The sequence below is a fragment of the Pteropus medius genome, unplaced genomic scaffold (assembly GCF_902729225.1).
Source record: "Pteropus medius unplaced genomic scaffold, Ma_sr-lr_union100, whole genome shotgun sequence".
In the NCBI taxonomy this organism is placed as follows: Eukaryota; Metazoa; Chordata; class Mammalia; order Chiroptera; family Pteropodidae; genus Pteropus; species Pteropus medius.
In genome coordinates, this window is record NW_024350324.1 from 1,072,471 (window position 1) to 1,090,001 (window position 17,531).

The following is a 17,531-nucleotide window of genomic DNA, read 5'->3' on the forward strand; positions in this document are numbered from 1 at the left end:
GACCGGCTTTCTAGTGGCGAGTGGTTCTGGACTGCAGAGCGCCTTTCCCTCGCTGGCCTGGCTTCGCTTGGCAGGGGACGAGGGTGTGCTGCCCGCCTGGCCGGGCGCTCTGCCTGACGTCAGCAGGCCCCTTTCTGGCGTGGCTGTCCCACCGCCAGGCCAGCCCAGTGAAGTTCGCAGCTAGCTGCCAGGGCCAGCAACAGCCTAACAGCTTTACAGTGACGTCTGTCAACCTTCTGTGTCCCCACTGAGGAATTGTGCTTTTGCACGGGAAACGAGGGGGTGGTACTCTGTGAGAGTTCATGTTCTGTGATGATTCGATGATGCATACACTACGAAAATGGACTACTTCGGAAGCTTCAGATTTTGGAAGGTCAGATTCCTCATGACCACGCATTTGAGATGACTGAGCTTGCTTGTTCACTGATTCATTCATTCTGCAAGCACTTCCTGAAAATTTGCAGCGTTCCCAGAGGCACAGGGGACAGTAGACAATGTTCTTTTTCTTGAGAAACTTAGGCATGAAGGACAGTGGGTGATGTGTAAACACAGAAATTAGCAGAGTTTTAGTGCCCCTGTGTAGGGTCAGCTGAGGTCCCAGAGGAACTGCCAGTTTTGCTCTGGGGGAGGTGTGGGTGGCTCGTCGGAGGAGGGGGCATTGGTAAGAGGAAATGCATACAGCCACAACCGGCCACACTCGAAGTGTCCAGACTCGGAAATTGGCTTTGTGCAATTGACAAGGAGGAGGGGGAGGCCGGGTGAGTTCTGTTCCTTCAGTGACTTTGAGTTCCCGTTAGCCACTGGCAGTTCACGGTGATGTCATTTCTAAAGCAGGATGGCCCTTCTCGGGTGGGAAACTAGGTCTCAACTCGCAGGGGAGTAAGTGGCATCTTGGGTTGCCTGGTGGCAGGGCAGGCGCCTGTGGCGGGGGGTGTGAGTGTGTGTGCTGGGCCCTTCACCTGGGTGAGTTAGCAAGGCTGTGGGTGGGGGAGCAGCTCCAGCGTGACTGTCCCCGCCCCCAGCTTCCTCCCGGGGAGCCCACGACCCTCTGATGAGTACCCCTGAGTAGTCATGCCCTTAACGCTGGCGGTGAGTAGTAGCTGAGTGGGCGGCCTCGCAAGCCGGCCATCCTGTGACTCAGAAGATATTTTCTGATCTGACCTCCGTGTGTGAGTCCCGCCTAATCCTCCCTCAGGTGGCAGGCGGATTAACCCTTCTGAGACTTCGTGGGTGAGGTAGCGAGTGTGCCAGGGGAAGGGATTGTGAGAGAGCCTGGTGTTCCACGTGCGGCTGTTAGTTTTACTGGTCTGGTCCCTGAGGTCCAGATGCCTGCTGTGCCCTGTTGCCGATGGGTGGGAGCCACAGGAGGCCAGGGACTTGTGTGCTCACTGGAGTTGCAAGGGGACCCACCTACCCGTCTCCCTCTGGGGGCGCCAACCTTTTTTTCTTAATTAAACTTTTTCGAGATAATCGTGGATTCTTGTCCAGCTGTAAGCAATAACAGAGCTGCCCCACGTTCTCGTTCCTCAGTTTCCCCCAGTGGTGGCATCTCACACAGAGAACAATATGTAATTATCTTCACTTAATCCCGGAAGCCCCATCCTCATCAGCAGCCCCCCGCCCCCACTCGCCAGCTCCTGACAACCACTCACCCGCTTCCTCTCTCTAGACGTGCCTGTTCTGGACGTTTCACGTCAGTGGAATCACACGCTGTGTGGCCTTGTGTGTCTGGCTTCTCTCACTGAGCGTCATGTGTTCAAGGTCTATCCACGTCGGGATGAGTATCAGCATCTCCCCGCTTTTCACGGCCGAGTGACACTCCCTTATAAGGGTTGTGGGGTCCTAAGCCCTGGGGAGGCATTCCTTTGGCCTTCATGCAGGGAGTGGGGGTGACCTCAAATGAACTGGTGTGGCCATAATAGTGACCCCTTGCTGGAAGTAGAAACAGGTGGAATTCTCAGCAGCGCAGAAAGTATTCGCTTTCTAGGTCCTGGGGTCAAGTCTGTGCCTGCCCTTTGGTGGCAGGGCCGCCTGGCGAGTTCTCCCAGTCAGAGGGGCCTCATCAGTCCTGTGCAGACCCCTTCCCCATCACGGCCTTGGCCTTGGCCTCAGGCTGGGGCAGTCTATGGCAATAGAGCATTCTTTCTGTTGAGGGCAAGAAAGTCCCGGGCTGAGTTTTAGATCATCGTATCTCTCTGAAGACCTCCAGAGTAGGGTTGCTCTGCACGTATACTGGGGTGCTCTGGGGGCTGGGCACCTCAGACTGTCACCGTCGGGCTAGTTTTTGTTAAAGCAACTGAAGCTTCCTGGTCCAGCCTCCTTTGGTTTTAGCTCTGTCCCTGAGGCTCCAGGTGGCACCTGTCCTCTTGTGGTCAGCTAAGCCCCTCTCCATGCTCCCCCTCCTATGGCACCCCATGCCTGGCCCCAAACCTGAAACTGTTCTGTCAGTCCCAGAGGTGGAACGGGGTACGCGAGGGGACAGCGGCTGGCAGGACTAGCGCGAGCCACACACGTGACTTTAGTATGTTTAGTAGCCACGTTAAAAGGTCAAAAAACTGTCGTTTCAATGTGGAATTAAAAAATTGTGAACAAGAGATTTAATTTTCTTTGGCGTGTGTTCTAAGTCTGAAATCGGTGTGTGTTTCGCTCCCACGGCACAGCTTTGTCCAGGTGTAGCAAGTGTCCTGTAGCCCTGGGTGGCCCACGGCTGCCAGGCTGCCATTCATGAGAACCCATGGCTGGGCAGGGTGGCCCTTGGAGCGGGAGTGGTGGGGGCTACAGGTCCTGGGATCAGGGGGTGTGTAGATGGGCCCTGCCCTCCCACACGGACTCATTTGTCATGTCGCACGGCCTTTGCCGTTGGTCGTGGATGGTGCTGAGCGGTTTGAGTGGTGGTGGCTGGGGCCCCGTGGCCCAGTGAGAGGTGCCACATGGTTTAGTAGGAGCTAAGCCAGCGGTCCCCAGCCTTTGTGGCAGCAGGGACTGGTGTTCCCATGAGACTCTTAATGCCTGATGACCTGAGGTGGAGCTGAGGCTGTGATGCCAGCGCTGGGGAGCGGCAGCAAATAGAGACGAAGCTTCTCCAGCCCACCCCGCTCTCCTCCTGCTGTGCGAACTAGTTCCCAACAGGCCAGGACCGGTACCAGTCCACGGCCTTGGGGGTTGGGGACCCCTGAGCTAAGTCCTGGTGAGTCACTGCTGCCCTCTCTCTCAGCATCTTCTGCCTGAGCAGAAGACATTCCCGATGCTGCGGAATCTGGGGGAGGGCTGGGCCAGCCCAGCGACAGCACCGGCTCGGCACCCTCTGCCCGCCAGCAGCACAGCTGCCTGTCCCTGTCTCCTTTCGCAGTGTGATATCATGCAGGACCATGTAGCGTAGTTCTTAAACTAGGGCACTCAAAAGCAGTGAATTGGCGAACTTGACTTTTCTGCAGGTCCTGGAAGCATGTTCACCATAGTTGATGGGGCTGGCTTGCCTCACTATCCCTTCTCGCCGTTCTGCCCCCTATCCTGGACGGCAGGTCCAGTGCCCTGGTGTCCGCTGCTGTGTGGACACGGGTGTCGTGAGCCGGGGGGTCGTCTCCACTGGGCGGATCCCCTCCTGGGTGGGAACGTGACCGCGGAGGTCCGGCAGGAGGACCGGGACAAACGGGAAGGCTTGCCAGCACAGGCACATTCCCACAGGGTCCAGCGTGTGGTCGAGGGAGCCGCACACTGGGGCCGCGTGACCGCGTGAGCCGCGATTCCAGAAGCAGCACCGTCGCAGTCCAGCTCCAGGGCGTCCTGCCCGCAAGCCTCCGTGGGGACGGGCTGTGCCCACTTGCCAACTAGTGATCCAGGCACCTGTGCTTTCCTCCTGCCCAGCGCCCCACAAACCGGCCTCTTCGCTGACCAGCCGCGGCCCACCCGACCCACCATCGCTGCCTCAATGGCCAGGCCTCTCGTCCGCAGACCTGACCCCTCACTGACTGCCCTGCATCTCTTTGGTACCCACTCTGCCCACCCGTCCTCCGGCCATCTTCCGGGTGTTTTTTGCTCTTATTTGGACGCGGGGCCTCTCTTCTGGTTCCTGAACTAGCTAAGGTGCTGTTGTGATTGCTACCTGAGTCGGCCACGTAAGCCATAAACTGTAGACTAGTCACTGAAGATGAGGGCGAGGGCCAGGGCGGGGTGTAGGGCGGGCACTTGCAGGCGCCCCGCCCCTGCCCGCCCTCTGACTTTCCTCATGGAGTTTTCTGGAGCATCTTGAGTTTGCACCACCTCCTGGCTCACTCCTCCAGACAGATCTCTGCTCATCGATGCCCCGACCATACACAGCCAGGGAGACCGGCCGCCCCGGGCAGGCGCCCTGCCTTTGAGGTCTAGTCTCCTCCTTTTTTCCTTCTCACATTTTAAAATTGTCCACACGTCACATTTCTTGTCCACTGCAATCTCCATGTCACAGTGTCCGCCCTTGTGCCCTCTCTGGCCCAGCTGGTCCCACTGTGTCCATGAACCATCTGGGAGTGGGCCTCCCACACAGTGGCCACTCACGTGAGGGCCAGCGACGGCCCGTCCTGAGTCCATGCGGTCAGTACCGGGAGCCATTCTGCTCTACTTGCTTTGGATTTGGGGACCGAATGTGGGAAGTGGCCCAGTACCCCCATCCCTGGGGCTCCGGAGTGGAGTGGAGCCACCAGGGGAAAAGGCTGCACCCCAAAAGCAGAAGTGTGTGCCCTCGCTGCAGGACAGTCTGTGCAGCCCGCTGGGGGCCGAGGACAGGGTGGCCGAGCCCAGAGTAGTCCCTGATCGCTTGGGGGTTCATAGCCACTTCCCCTACTTCCCCGGGAGCCCAAGGAGCGTGCTTCTCCTGCCTGCCAGCAAGAGCTGCGCCGGCAGAGTGGGGGCCCCGGGCACTCGGACCACATGCGGGTTCCGGGCGCAGACCTACTGAGTCTTACACTGTGGGGCCACAGGCACCTGCTCTCAGCAGCCCCGCAAGAGTTCTGATGCTTGTCACCATGGGAGACCCTGCCCTCCGCTGTGCATGGTCCCACGGGTGAGGGTATGCCTTGCGGGTCATTTCCTGTTGCCAGTGGCGGTGAGGGGAGGGGTTGGTGGTGGATTCACTGCCAGCAGGGTTGGCGCCCCCGTGGCCCCCCGCATGTGCCCCTCTATCGGCCTCTCGTCTCTGCCTCTGGCCCACCTTACTCTCTGGGCGCATGCACGCTGGAAGTTGTGTAGACTCAGGACGGACTGGGTGTGAGTGCTTAAAATGAAGGACGTGTGCCCTCTGGTCTGGACTCTTTGAGAGGTGGGGGGCAAGCTGGCGGCAGGCTGGAGCCGCGTCCCGACCTGCAGTGGACCTCAAGTTCTTGGTACTTACTGTTCTGAGGTTTGTTCTGGGAAGGAGGGAGCCGGGCACCTGCTGACTGTGACAGCAACCCCCCCACCCCCCCGCAGCCCTCCGCACCCCTCCACGTGCCATCGAGCCTGGCTGCACCGAGCACCTGAGGGCAGCCTGGAAGAGCAAGCCACCGGCTTCTCACGCTCACTGAGCTGGGGAGGTGAGTGGTACCGGAAAGGACAGTTTGGCGTGATGATGGCCTCCTGTGCAGCATTCAGTTTAAGACAGAGCAGTCGCACTTAACTCTGGACGTTTTCACGTGGTCCCTGAGTGGGGGACCTGGGGAATTCCGGGTACTCACTGCCCCGTTGTCCCAGCTGCCAGCGTTCCACCAGATTTTGATGGGAAGAGATTCTCTCAGTCACCGTTTTCAGGTGCCTGGTGCAAGTGGTGACAAGAGCGTGGGCCAGTCTCTGACGCAGCAGAAAGGATTTCCCGCTGTGCGTGCAGGCCTGGGGACTCCCGCTGTGCGGGAGGAGGTGCGAGGGTGGCCCTGGGCAACCAGACGGGGCCAGGCCCTAAATCCAGCGTTCTTCAGGGCTACTCCCGTCTGACCTTTGCTGGCGGCTTCTGCGCTCTGGCCTGCGAAGGCCGGTGGAGCAAGAATGGGCCACGGCCACGAGGTCACGAGCCGTCTGACTAACAGTGACCAGGGCTTCGGAAGTGACATCTGTTATTTAGGATTGCGGGTGGAAACTGGCTGGTCCCGGGCTGGGTCACTCTCACAGCCCGGGAGGCGCTCCCGTTGACTTTCTTCTCCCTTCCTTTTGGTCTAAAAGCCGGGACAGTGCGAGTTGTCCCGTCACAGCCGAGACGAAAGTCCGGCACCTGCGCCCATCTGGGCTGCAGCTGTGCGCCAGGACAGTTACTGCGGGCCCGGGGCCAGTGGGGCCGCCAGCTGCATTGCACTCTGGCGCTTGTGAGTCACGCTGCAGTGGATGGGACGCGTGCCCTCGCCCCGCCCCGCCGTGGCCGCTCAGCGGAGCTCCAGTAGCAGCTGCCCCGGTCCTGAGTGACCTGCAGGCATTCCGAACACCAGACGGCTGCTTTTCCCTTCCCTGAAGAAGTAAGGCTTTGCACGGGAAGCCGCAGGGCGTGTGGTTCCACTTATGGGCAATGTCCAGATCAGGCACTTCCAGAGACAGGAAGTGGGGAGGGGCAAGGAGAGGACTGCTGACTGGGATGGAACTTCTTTTTGGAGTGCGGAAGGTTCTGGAAATAGTGCGGTGGTTGCACATCTCAGAAAGTAGTAAAAACCACTGAACTGTGGACTCGGAACAGGTGAGCTCCGCTCCATCTGAATCGCATCGCAGTAGAGCTCGTATTTAGAACAAGGCGTAGGACTCGGGGTGCTGTTGCCGACGGCTGCAATACACCAGGAATCGCTCCAGGTCCCTGCCCGTGGTCACTGTCCTCCTGCAAAGCGGTAGAAATGGCGGCCTGGGCTGAGAGGCATTGTCACCGTCACAGAGCAGCTGATAGCCGGCCTCTGTGCTGGTGCCCTGGCTGCAGGCTTGTCCTCTTCCTGGTTCTGTGAGGTTTGGGTTAGCTGCCTGCCGAGATGCCGGCAAAAGGCCTGGAACGCCCCTGACCTTCCTCTGCAGGAAGAAGCCATGGCGAGCCTCCATGCAGTGGGCGCAGTGCTGGCTTGGTGGCTTGATTGTCTGTGGAGGATGATCCTTTGCTTTCCTGGTGGCTGTTACTGGTGTTTCCCATTTTACAGACAGAGAAACAGAGGCCCGGGAGTTCTGTAACTCAGCCAGGGCTGTGGCATCCGAGCTGCGGGGCGCCAGGACAGGCGCCAGCGGGCACTGCGCGTGGGGGAGGGGAGGGTCGAAGCATACACTCCCACTGGCCCCTTGCCCACCACCTGCTGGCGGGGAAGCGCCGCGGGCGCAGACCCTGCCCTAGGTCAGCATGTCACGTGGGCGGGGATCCCAGATGGCACCCCAGTGCCACAGCAGGGCGTGGGAGCTCTGTGGGCCGGCGCTGCAGTGCCTGCTGCCTCTGGTCCCCGGGCCTGCGGTGGCCAACCTGGACTGCTCGGTCCACTCTAAACCCTGTCCCTCTGTTTTTCAGGACAAACACCACGATGCTGCTCACGAAATCATCGAGACCATCAGGTGAGTGTGGCGTTGCCGGTGGGCCTGGCCCAGGGCGGCCACTCCTGTGTTCTAGTACTCCCCGTCAGCATCTCGAGAAAACTCGGAGAAGTGGATGCAAGAGCTTGGGCGGAGAAGTCCAGGCCACCTGTGTGCCTGGACGGAGTCCTCTGAGCCTTGGCTTCCGGTGGAAGCGGGTGGACGCCTGAGCCGCAGCATTCTCCAGGGCGCCCAGGCCAAGTGCAGGGTGTGTCAGCTGACGACCTTGCCAGCCGCAGGAGGAAGGCGCTCTCTAGTCCTCGTGCTGTCTGGGCCGACCGGGGGATCTGCGCTCGGCACCCTCTGCTTGGGACCTCGCCCTGGTTCCCGCCGAGCTGCGTGTGTGCGTGCGACCCTGGTGTCGCTGTGTTGTCTCTTCAGATCCCTGACCACGTGGGCCCCACGCCAGGACGTTCGCACCAGCCCATAGGGCCGCGGCGGGGCAGCTGTGGCGCCCGTGCAGGAGCCAGGATGGGTGGCCCAGGCCCTGGTGGCCTCCCCCCGCCCTGCAGCCCCAGCCGCTGTGGCTCGCCGTCACGCTGCGCAGGGCCCTGCAGGACCGCTTTGCTTAGGGAGTGAAGTGCTTGTGCAAGTCTTGCAGGTGGGCCCGGCCCACGCCATGTTCGGATTTGGGGGTCTGCTTTTTTCCTAGCAGAGTCCATAAACCGCTCACTTGGTGAAGCAGTGTTACTGGTTGCTGAGTGTGATTTATTCACTTTTAAAGAGGCTGCTGGCTAGGGGCAGGGCCGCGGTCTGAGCGGACAGCCTGGCTCGCACCCCCTCCCTCGCCCCCCAGGAGGCTCCGGGCGGTGGGCCTCCCGACACATTCTCCTCTACGCTGCGGGGTGCTCGTGCTGCAGCGTGGGGCTCGGGGCCGGTTGCAGCTGTCGCGCCGGCACTCTGGTCTCCCGGGCCGGCAGCGGCCTTAGGACGACCCCACCTCCCTCCACCGTCCCCATGGATGAGTTCTGTTCACTGGCGGAGACAGGCGGTCACCTCACTTTGGTCCTTCCACCGTTTGCGGTGGAGAACCTCCACCGTGCAGAGGTGGGTGGGGTGTGACAAGCAGCGTAGTCGTCACCCAGCCCTGTCATCACCAGCTCGTGGCCGCTCCCGTTCCACGCGAGCCTCCACTCGTGACCCTCTTCCCTTGCCAGCATTCCCTGGAGGCCAGCTGAGCGCGGCTCAGGTACAGACGTGCCGAGCGTGTGCCGCAGACGTCCCTCTCCCGCGTTCCTCGTGTCTCCTGTGCTCTGTCCCCCTCGGTCCTGGCCCTGGCCCTCTCCTCTGCTTTCTGCCACTGCGGGCACTGGGCGTCTCATAGAGTCCGGCCTCCGCGGGGCCGTGCGGCGGGCAGCAGGCGCGGTTGGAGAGCCCGCGTGTGCGTGCTGGTGCCGGGGCGGCCCCATGTAGAGGGACATAGTTCCTTCTACTGTCCACCGGGCGCCGGCTGCGTCTGGCTTGTTTTCGACTTTGGACCGCCTACTGGGGGCTCTTCCAGTTTGTCCCCAGCCCGACTCGCCCCGCCGGTTCTGGGCTTGGCCTCCCCGTCGGGGACCACAGGTGCACTGCTGTCGTCCTGACTCCCCAGGCCGCCTGTGGAACCGGCCGCGTGTCTGGGGAGCTGCGTGAACCCTGCCCGTCTTTCCGTACCCTGGCGCGGGTGCAGCCGCTGCAGTCACACGCTGCCGTGAGGAGCGGGGTTCCTCGCGCACCTCCTTCCTTGATAGTCGGTCGTCTGCGCCACGTCCAGGAAACCTTTGCCTCCCGAGGTGCAGACGCTCTTCCGTTTTCCTCCAGAAGCTCTGTGGTTTTGGCTTTTACGTTCAAGTTTAAGATCAGTTGTGAGTTCGTTTTGGTTTATGTCAGGCGGGGGTTTATGATTCTGGGGGTTTATGATTCGTTTTGCTCCCCACCTGCTGCTCGGCTGCTGCAGCCTGGTCTTTGGGACTCTTCTCCCCCATCGAGCTGGTTTACCTGCTTGCGCTGGGTCTGCGAGCCTCGGTCCAGGGCCACCCTCTCCTGGCGACCGCAGGTCTGTAGTGAGTCCCAAAAGAAGAAGCGAAGCCCTGCAACTGCCGCTACCATTTAAGGGTGTTGAGCTGTCCCCAGTTCGCCACCTGCGAGTCAGTTTTAGGATCAGCCTTGTCTGTTTCTCCCAAAAAGCCTTGCAGGAAGCCCTGCGGGGTCTTTCGTAGAGATGGCTTTGAGTGTGCAGTTCAGTTCAAGAAGGTTTAACAAGGGTGAGCCTCGTGTCCCGTAACCCTTGTTTGTCGAAGTCCTTGGCACGCTGTTTTTCATCACTTGCCTTTTATCCTCTGTGCAATCTACAGTGATGACTACTTTCCGTGCCTTTTTCGAGGCTGTACCGGGACCCAAGAAGGCTTATGCCTTGGGGTTGGCCGGTGCGTGTCTGCGTTAACCTGCAGGTTCTTCCTCCCCGTCCTTTCTCTTGCCATGTGTCTGTTGAAGAAGCCGCATTGTCATGGGGTAGTTAACGCTTCAAGCATAATTCTCTTCTGTTTTTAGTCTCGTGCTGCTTTTCAGTAGCCTGGTTTCCTTTGCCCCGTAACGTGAGAATCCACGTGGCCCCCCCAGCCATCGCTGTTGGAACCGGAAGCCTCGTAAAGTCTGTGTGCTCATAGCCTCACCGAAAACTTGATAGCATCCCCTCGATGCCGTTCCTCCCTCCTCTTTCCCACTGTGACTTGAGCGATGAGGATGTTTTCTCTTTGTGTTTGGGAGTGAACGGTGTTTAAGAAAGTGGGGGAGGATTGTGTCCTCGTCCTCTTCGTCCTCATCTTAGTTTCTGCTTTCGGATTTCAGATGGGTCTGCGAGGAAATTCCGGACCTCAAGCTCGCCATGGAGAACTACGTCCTCATTGACTACGACACCAAAAGGTAAACCGGCTCTTGCCCGGCCGCTTGTCCCCCGGGCCGGGATGCTGCCGGGGACGCAGCTGCCAGGTGCCTCTGCAGTGCCGTGGGCCGCCCTGCTAGGGTCCACCGTAGGCTCTGCCGGTTATTTTGGTAGATGTTTATCAAATGTTGGCGGAGGCTGGCTGAGTGAGGACCTAATCGAGAACGCCACACAGTGGAGATGCGAGTCGGTCTGCGTAAATCGCCCAACTTAGTAGTCGCTGTTTTCACAGCCGGTGACCCCGGAGCCGGCCTGGCCTGCAACCCCGGCCCAGCCTGTCCCGGTGCAGGTCACAGGTCGCATGTCGCACTGACTGTGTGCCTAGCCCTTTGGCCGTGACTGTCTGGCAGTTTCCTGCAGCACAGCCTGATCTCAGAGCAGAGTCCTGTGGGTGGAGCAGGGCGAGGCCGGCTCTGGAATGCCCGCCTGGAATGTTTTTGTTTTCCTTTGACAAAGAAGGACTGCATTCCTGGCTCCTGCCCAGCTGGGCGCTCGGAGGGGCTTGTGATGGCCCTGCTGCCTCCCAGAAGGTGCTGTCATCTGTGGGCGCAGGTAGCTCGCTCTGACAGAGGACACGGCTGGAGGAGCCCGGAAGCTGCCTGGCGCGCCTGACTGGGTGTCGCTTTTGCGTTTGGGGCCCTCGACCTGAGGGTTGGCGTCTCCTACCTCGGTCAGCCCCTGCCTGACCTGTGCCCTCGCCTCCTGCCCCTCTTCCACCTAAGAGCCATCACCGCTGTTGGAGCGGGAGGGGATTGCACTCTCCTCGTCCGGGCGTGGCCAGAAGCCAAGGGCCACCATAAGGTCCTCTTGTCCTTGGGGCGAGGGCACACCAGTCGACCTGCCATCCAAGAAAGCTGTGACCTTGTCACGTGGGCACTGCGCTTAATCGAATCCATTACTTTTGTTAGGTGGAAAAATGCCCGTCAACTCAGAGTGGACCTGGGGCCGAGGGCGAGGGCTGGGCGAGCGGCAGAGGTGCAGGTGGGGGGGTGGGGTAGCCTGTGTCCTGTCGTTCAGGGGGCATGTCCCAGGGAGGAAGCGCCTTGCTGCCGTATGCATGGGCAGTGTCGAGGATCCCCCAGGGACACACCCTTCACACAACACAAACACTTGGTGTCGGCCCCCTCTCAGCCCTGGGGACGTTCTGCCCAGGTCCTCTGTGGGGGGCTGTCCTGGGCACTGTGGGCTGTGGGGCAGCAACCCTGGCCCCACCCACTCGATGCCAGGAGCACCCCCAATTGTGACAACCACAGGCATCCGCAGACACTGCCCAGTGTCCCCTGGGGAGAGGACTGCCCCAGGTGAGCACCCCGTTAGCACCTGAAATAAAATCAGTCACATTTGGGAGAATGTAGCTTCGTGTAAAAACTCCCCAAACTCTCTGATTAGGTGTCTAAACATGTGTTGCTTGTATCTGAATGTCCTGGAAACCTGTGATATCTTCGCAAGCAGAAGCAGTGCCCACATGAGGGACGTTCCCCCCCTTTCTTCAGCATCGAGGTGTTGGGCGTGGGCCAGCACCTCTGCCTGCATCAGGGCTGGATGGGGCCTGTGGGACCCAGCCAGGGAAGGGGGACCTGGGAGCCCACCTGGCCGGCTGGGGAGTGAATGCACAGGCTGGGTCTTGCCCACCTGTGACGCCCCAGGAATGGCCATGTGAACCCCTTTTGTGACCTCATGCCTGCCGGGCACATTGTTGACCTTGGGCTTGGCCTGTGAGCACACGGTGCAGCCTCGCAGCCATGACCACAGCAGCCCGACACTCTTGGCCTGGTCTTGCCCATGTCGGGTGCTCCTCGATGCCCTGTGACTCCTGCCCAACCCCTAGCCTCTTGCCCATGTGCTGTCTCCCAGTGGCCTTTTCTGAGCTTGGCAGTGAGCAGCATCGTCCCTTTGCCTTTTTCAGCTTTGAAAGCATGCAGAGGCTTTGTGACAAGTACAACCGGGCCATCGACAGCATTCACCAGCTGGTAGGTGGCCTCGTCTCCATACCCCAGGCCTTTCCCCTCATCTGGGCCCCACCGCCGTTCATGTCACCTGATTCTAGGGGTGGGCAAGGCCCAGGGGCGCTGGCTCTCTCTGTGGTTCTGGGCCCATTGCTTCTCCCACACAAGTTTTCAGGATGGCGGGCCATTCTGAAGTCAGGGTTCCGGGGTCCCTGGACTCACAGCCCCCCTTGTCTGGTGAGGGGTAAGCGCTGTGTGCACTGCAGGCCTTGATGCTCGCCAGAACTCACACCCATGCACACACACTTGCTCACACATACTCAAAGTCTCACACAGTCACACATACACGTGCTCTTATACACAATCACATGTACACACACTATATGCACACGCTCACATACCTGCTCTCACACACATATGCAGATGTTGTCACATAGACATTAGCATACACACATATACAGACATATGTATACAGACTTAACGTATGCACACATACAGCTGTGTACAGCTGCCCTCACACATACACACTGGCATACACGTGCACTTATATATGCACACACATACACACTAGTATAGACACGTATATAGTTCTACTCACGTGCACACTCATATACAGATGCACTCACGAGTAAGCACTCGCATAAAGATGCACATGTACACACGTACACGTAAACAGATATACTCGTGCACATTCACGTATACACACATGCACACAGGTGCACTCACGTGCACATGCACACACACATGCACACTCACACATGCACAGACGCATTCATGTGCACACACTTGCACCCACTCGTACACAGATGCACTTACATGCACACTCACACATGCTCACATGCACAGACGCATACACACATGTACATCTGCACAGACACGTGCACACACTTGCACCCACACGTACGTAGGTGCACTCGATGAGCACACACTCGCACCACACACTCTTTCGATAGGGGGCAGTGGCCAGGTTTCGGGGGAGGTCTGGCGGTCGTCCCTGTGACACCCGGCGCCTCCCCACTGTGCGCAGTGGAAGGGCACCACGCAGCCCATGAAGCTGAACACGCGGCCGTCCAACGGACTCCTGCGGCACATCCTGCAGCAGGTGTACAACCACTCGGTGACGGACCCCGAGAAGCTCAACAACTACGAGCCCTTCTCCCCGGAGGTGTACGGGGAGACCTCCTTTGACCTGGTCGCGCAGATGATCGACGAGATCAAGATGACCGAGGATGACCTGTTCGTGGACCTGGGCAGTGGTGAGTGAGGGGCAGGCGGCCTGGCCACGGTCCCGTGCACACTACACCTCCGAGAAGGGCCGGGGGCGTGGGCGTCGCCCAGGGAGGGTACTGCTCCCTCCTGCCCCTCGGCCCTGGCTGTGAGCCACCTGCCGGCCCCATCTCAGGAGGCCCCACGAGCCCTTGCTCTCCTTCTCAAAGCCTGGGGGTCCCACACTCCCCAGCCCCAACAGCCCTCACCTCTGTTGTGGGCCGTCCTCCTGCACCAGAGTGGAGGCTCCGAGGGCCAGGGCCTGTCGCAGGACATCCATGGAGGCCTGGCGGGTGTGCGTGAGTGAGCTTTCCAGAATGAGTCAACATCGGCTGATTGATCCCCGAAGGGCTGGCCCGGTCCGGGCACAGACAGGGCTGATTACGTGGCTGTCTCTCACATGCCAGACGGCTCCCCTGGAAACCCTGTTCACAGCCCTCCTCTGGGGCGTCTTTGCTATCCTTGTGACCCCATTTCCACATGAGGACCCCACACTCAGACTTGAAGCTCCTGTCTCAAACAGGCACGAGTGGCTCGGGCACTCAGGGACCAGAAGACTTCTTCAGTGGCATCATCTTAGTTTGGACCTTTTTAAGCACACGATTCATTTTGATTAGAGCGCACGTGGTCCGGAAGTTGGTTCCCAAAGGGCTGTGTGATTCACCTCCCCTCGTCGAAAGGCGATGCTCATTGGAAGGCGCCAGCCTCCGCCCCCGCGGGGACCCTCCCAGCTCTGGCTGAGGGCCTGCCTATATCCTGGCTTCCTAAGCAATGTGCTTGTTTTTACGATTCGAGTATATCCTCAAAATGGAAAGGCGAGGGGCGCCTGGCATGTTGTCTGCACCGCAGAGCACCCTCACGTGGGGAGAGGTTGCGACCGAGGCCCACGGACCCAGTGCTGGCAGGCCCTCTGCTAGGACCCAGATGCGGGTCTGTCGGCATGCGTGGCCTGCGTGTTAGGCTGTGCAGCCATGTTGCCATGGCAGCGGTTGGCAGACCCTGTCTGTTTTGTGGGCGGCTCTCCTGCCACCTCCTGCCATCTCCAGCCCCACATCGAACCCCAGTCAGCGACAGGCATTGACGGCGTGTCGAAGGCAGCCTCAGATTTGGTTGGTCCTGGTGGGTGGGAGCCTTCCCCAGGCGTCCCGGAGTCCCGCAGAGCTGTCAGGACGGGCCATGCCGCATCTGGCTGGAGACAAAGGTGATCCCAGTCAGAGCCGAATTGCGCCAGCTGTCCCCAGAGCAGGCCTGGTTCATGGCCCGGGTTGTTGAGTGTCTTCAGCACCTTGCCAGCACCGGCACCTCTGGCTGGCGGGGACCGGGGGGGCCTCTGCCTGGCCTGCCTACTTGGCGAGGGCCTCCTGTGTGGTGGGTGGTGCTGCGTCTGTGACGGCACCCTCTGTCTCTCTCTCTCTCTCTGAAGGAGTGGGCCAGGTCGTGCTGCAGGTTGCCGCGGCCACCAACTGCAAACATCACTACGGCGTCGAGAAAGCTGATATCCCAGCCAAGTATGCGGAGGTGAGTGGTTCTGGGGACGTGGACGTGTGTCTGTGCCTCTTTCATGTTGGCGGGGGGTGTACTGGGATGGAGAGAGGGAGGAGCGTCCAGGCTCCTTGGTGTGGCACGTGCATGTGGGGCCCCGCTCGGTGTGTTTCCATCCCTCCAGATGCTGCAGCCTCATTGCCCCCAGGGCGGGTTGGCTGGCATCACTGTCCTGCCAGTGCCTACTTGGGTTGAGGGTAAGCAGGATCTGGGCAGTGGATGCATCTGAGCAGCGTCTTGTCTCCTTGGAGCATATTGTTTATGGGTCATATCCTGGTGGCCTCGGTTTCCTGGAAGTTGGAACCGTTGTCGGCCCCACAGTGTGCTCCCTGGGGCTCCAGAATCCTCCCGGGGTGGGTGCTCACAGGGTTGTACGGGGCAGGGGGCAGAGGGGAGCCGCAGGTGGCCACCAGAGTGTGTGGAGTGGCCTCCGCCGCCTCACTTCTTACCGGCTGTCCGATTCTGCCCCTTGCAGACCATGGACCGCGAGTTCAGGAAGTGGATGAAATGGTACGGAAAAAAGCATGCAGAATACACAGTGAGTGCCATCGCTCCGTGCCCCGCGGCTAACGGGTGCCTGTGCTCCCTTCCCCCGGACCCGCCGTCCCTCTCCTCCCTTGGGACCCCGGCTCATCCCCACCGGGCCTGGGCTGAGCCGGCCATACAGCGTCTTGGGAAGAAGCTCACTCCGGGCCCTTGGGTGGGGCAGCCGGCCTCACCGGAAGTCCCCGCTTCCATCTCTTTTCCACCCTTGCTTGGTTGCACTTGTCCCGCTCTCTTGGGCCGCTTGGGGGCCTACCTCCTGCTCCACGCTCTCAGAACAGCCAGCCACCGTGGCGCCTGTCCTTCTCAGCTCTCGGCTGCCCCAGGTTGCCTGCTCGCCCGTCCTGGGTCCCCAGGCATCTGACAGCTGTCAGGAGCTCTTGGGCCTTTTTTGGCAGCAGGTTCTCTTTTGGAGTCATACATGCAGTGCAGCTGCAGCTGGTGCGCTGGGTGGCAGGCTGTGGAGGAGACGGCCACTCCCTGTCCGCTGGCCGGCCAGTGGCATCCTTCTCTTGCTGCTTCCCAGCAGCATGGGACCAGCCACCGGCTCCGTTCCATGTGCGGCTGGGCTGGGCAGCGCCTGTGCCCCACAGTCTTCGCCACTCAGCCCGGCCTCGGGCGCTGGTCTCTCACTGCCCCTCCTGCCTAGGGCGACATCTGTGTCCCGAGACGTGTTCCCACACGCCAGACTGCCTGCGACTCTCTGCCAGGGTTTTTCCTGTCGCCTGTGGTCACGCAGCTGCTGTGCAGTCTCCTCCCAGCTGGCGGGGGTCTAAAAGCGACGCATCCTTCTCACCTGGGGTCATTGCCTGCCACAGGCCCACTGTTTGAGGCCCAGACCCTCAGATTCCACCTGGTTCCACCAGCTGGTCCTGTGCCTGCTCCCTCCCGAAAATCTTTCCTGGCTGGTCAAGCCTCTCTGTCCCTGTGGTCACCAGCCTGTGACAGGTCATCCTATGGGGTGGTGGTAGTCGAGCTGGAGCCACCATTCTTGATGGTGTCAGGGAATGGACTAGATCACAGAGTTGCAGGCCGGGGACTGACTAGGGGTGTGCGGGGTGAGGGGGACCTCCCGTCCTCGGGCCACCTCGGGCTCTTCTCTCCACGGTCGGGCTTCCGGTGGTGCGTTTAAGTCATTGCCAAACCTGAGGTCACCTGGGGCGACTCTCTCAGTGTCCTGTGGGAGTTTCATAGTGTCGTGTCCACATTTACGTGTGCTGGTTTAATTTTGCGAAGAGGCTAAGGTCTGTGTCTTGATTCATTTCTCTGTACGTGGAGGTCACGTTGCTCCAGCAGCATTTGTGGCAAAAACCTCGCCCCCTTCATCAGAGATGGGTTGGCCACATCTGCGTGGGTGTTTCTGGCCCCTGTTGGCCCCTCGCTGCATGTGTCTGCTCTCACCAGCATGCTGTCGGGTGGCTGTGGCTTGCAGCTGGGCAGTGTCAGGTGTCGAACTTGTGCTTAAACTTCAGTGCTGTGTTGCTCGTTCTGGGCCTTTGGCCTCCATGTAAACTTGAGGATCCGTGTGTTCACATCATAAAGTAACTCACTGGGGTCTGACTGGGGTCTTACTGGATCTGAAGGTCGAGTTGGGAAGAAGCGACATCCTGACGGTGTTGAATCTTTCTGTCCACGGACGAGGGGTCTCTCTCCATTCACCTAGTTCTGCGACTTCTTTCGTCGGAGTTTTGTAGTTTTTCTTATGTCGATCCTGTATGTGTCTTGTTAGATTTATACCGAAGTATTTTTTTGTTAATGCCTTTAAAAGTGGTATCGTTTTATTGATT

The 17,531-nt window shown here is 59.9% G+C and overlaps 1 protein-coding gene across 7 annotated transcripts in view; it reads left to right on the top strand.

Moving 5' to 3' along the window:
- DOT1L (DOT1 like histone lysine methyltransferase) overlaps nt 1-17,531 on the top strand; it is a 46,739-nt gene continuing 29,208 nt past the window's right edge. For 3 of the 7 annotated variants that reach the window (XM_039839137.1, XM_039839138.1, XM_039839141.1), the window contains exons 1-7: nt 1-373; nt 7,466-7,509; nt 10,354-10,428; nt 12,354-12,417; nt 13,421-13,649; nt 15,083-15,177; nt 15,677-15,739. In XM_039839137.1, the coding sequence (XP_039695071.1) occupies nt 341-373; nt 7,466-7,509; nt 10,354-10,428; nt 12,354-12,417; nt 13,421-13,649; nt 15,083-15,177; nt 15,677-15,739 (603 nt within the window). In that variant the 5' untranslated portion in view covers nt 1-340. Of the gene's footprint in view, nt 374-7,465; nt 7,510-10,353; nt 10,429-12,353; nt 12,418-13,420; nt 13,650-15,082; nt 15,178-15,676; nt 15,740-17,531 lie in introns of those variants that run through there. The other 4 variants (XM_039839139.1, XM_039839140.1, XM_039839142.1 and 1 more) reach the window with 3 other exon arrangements.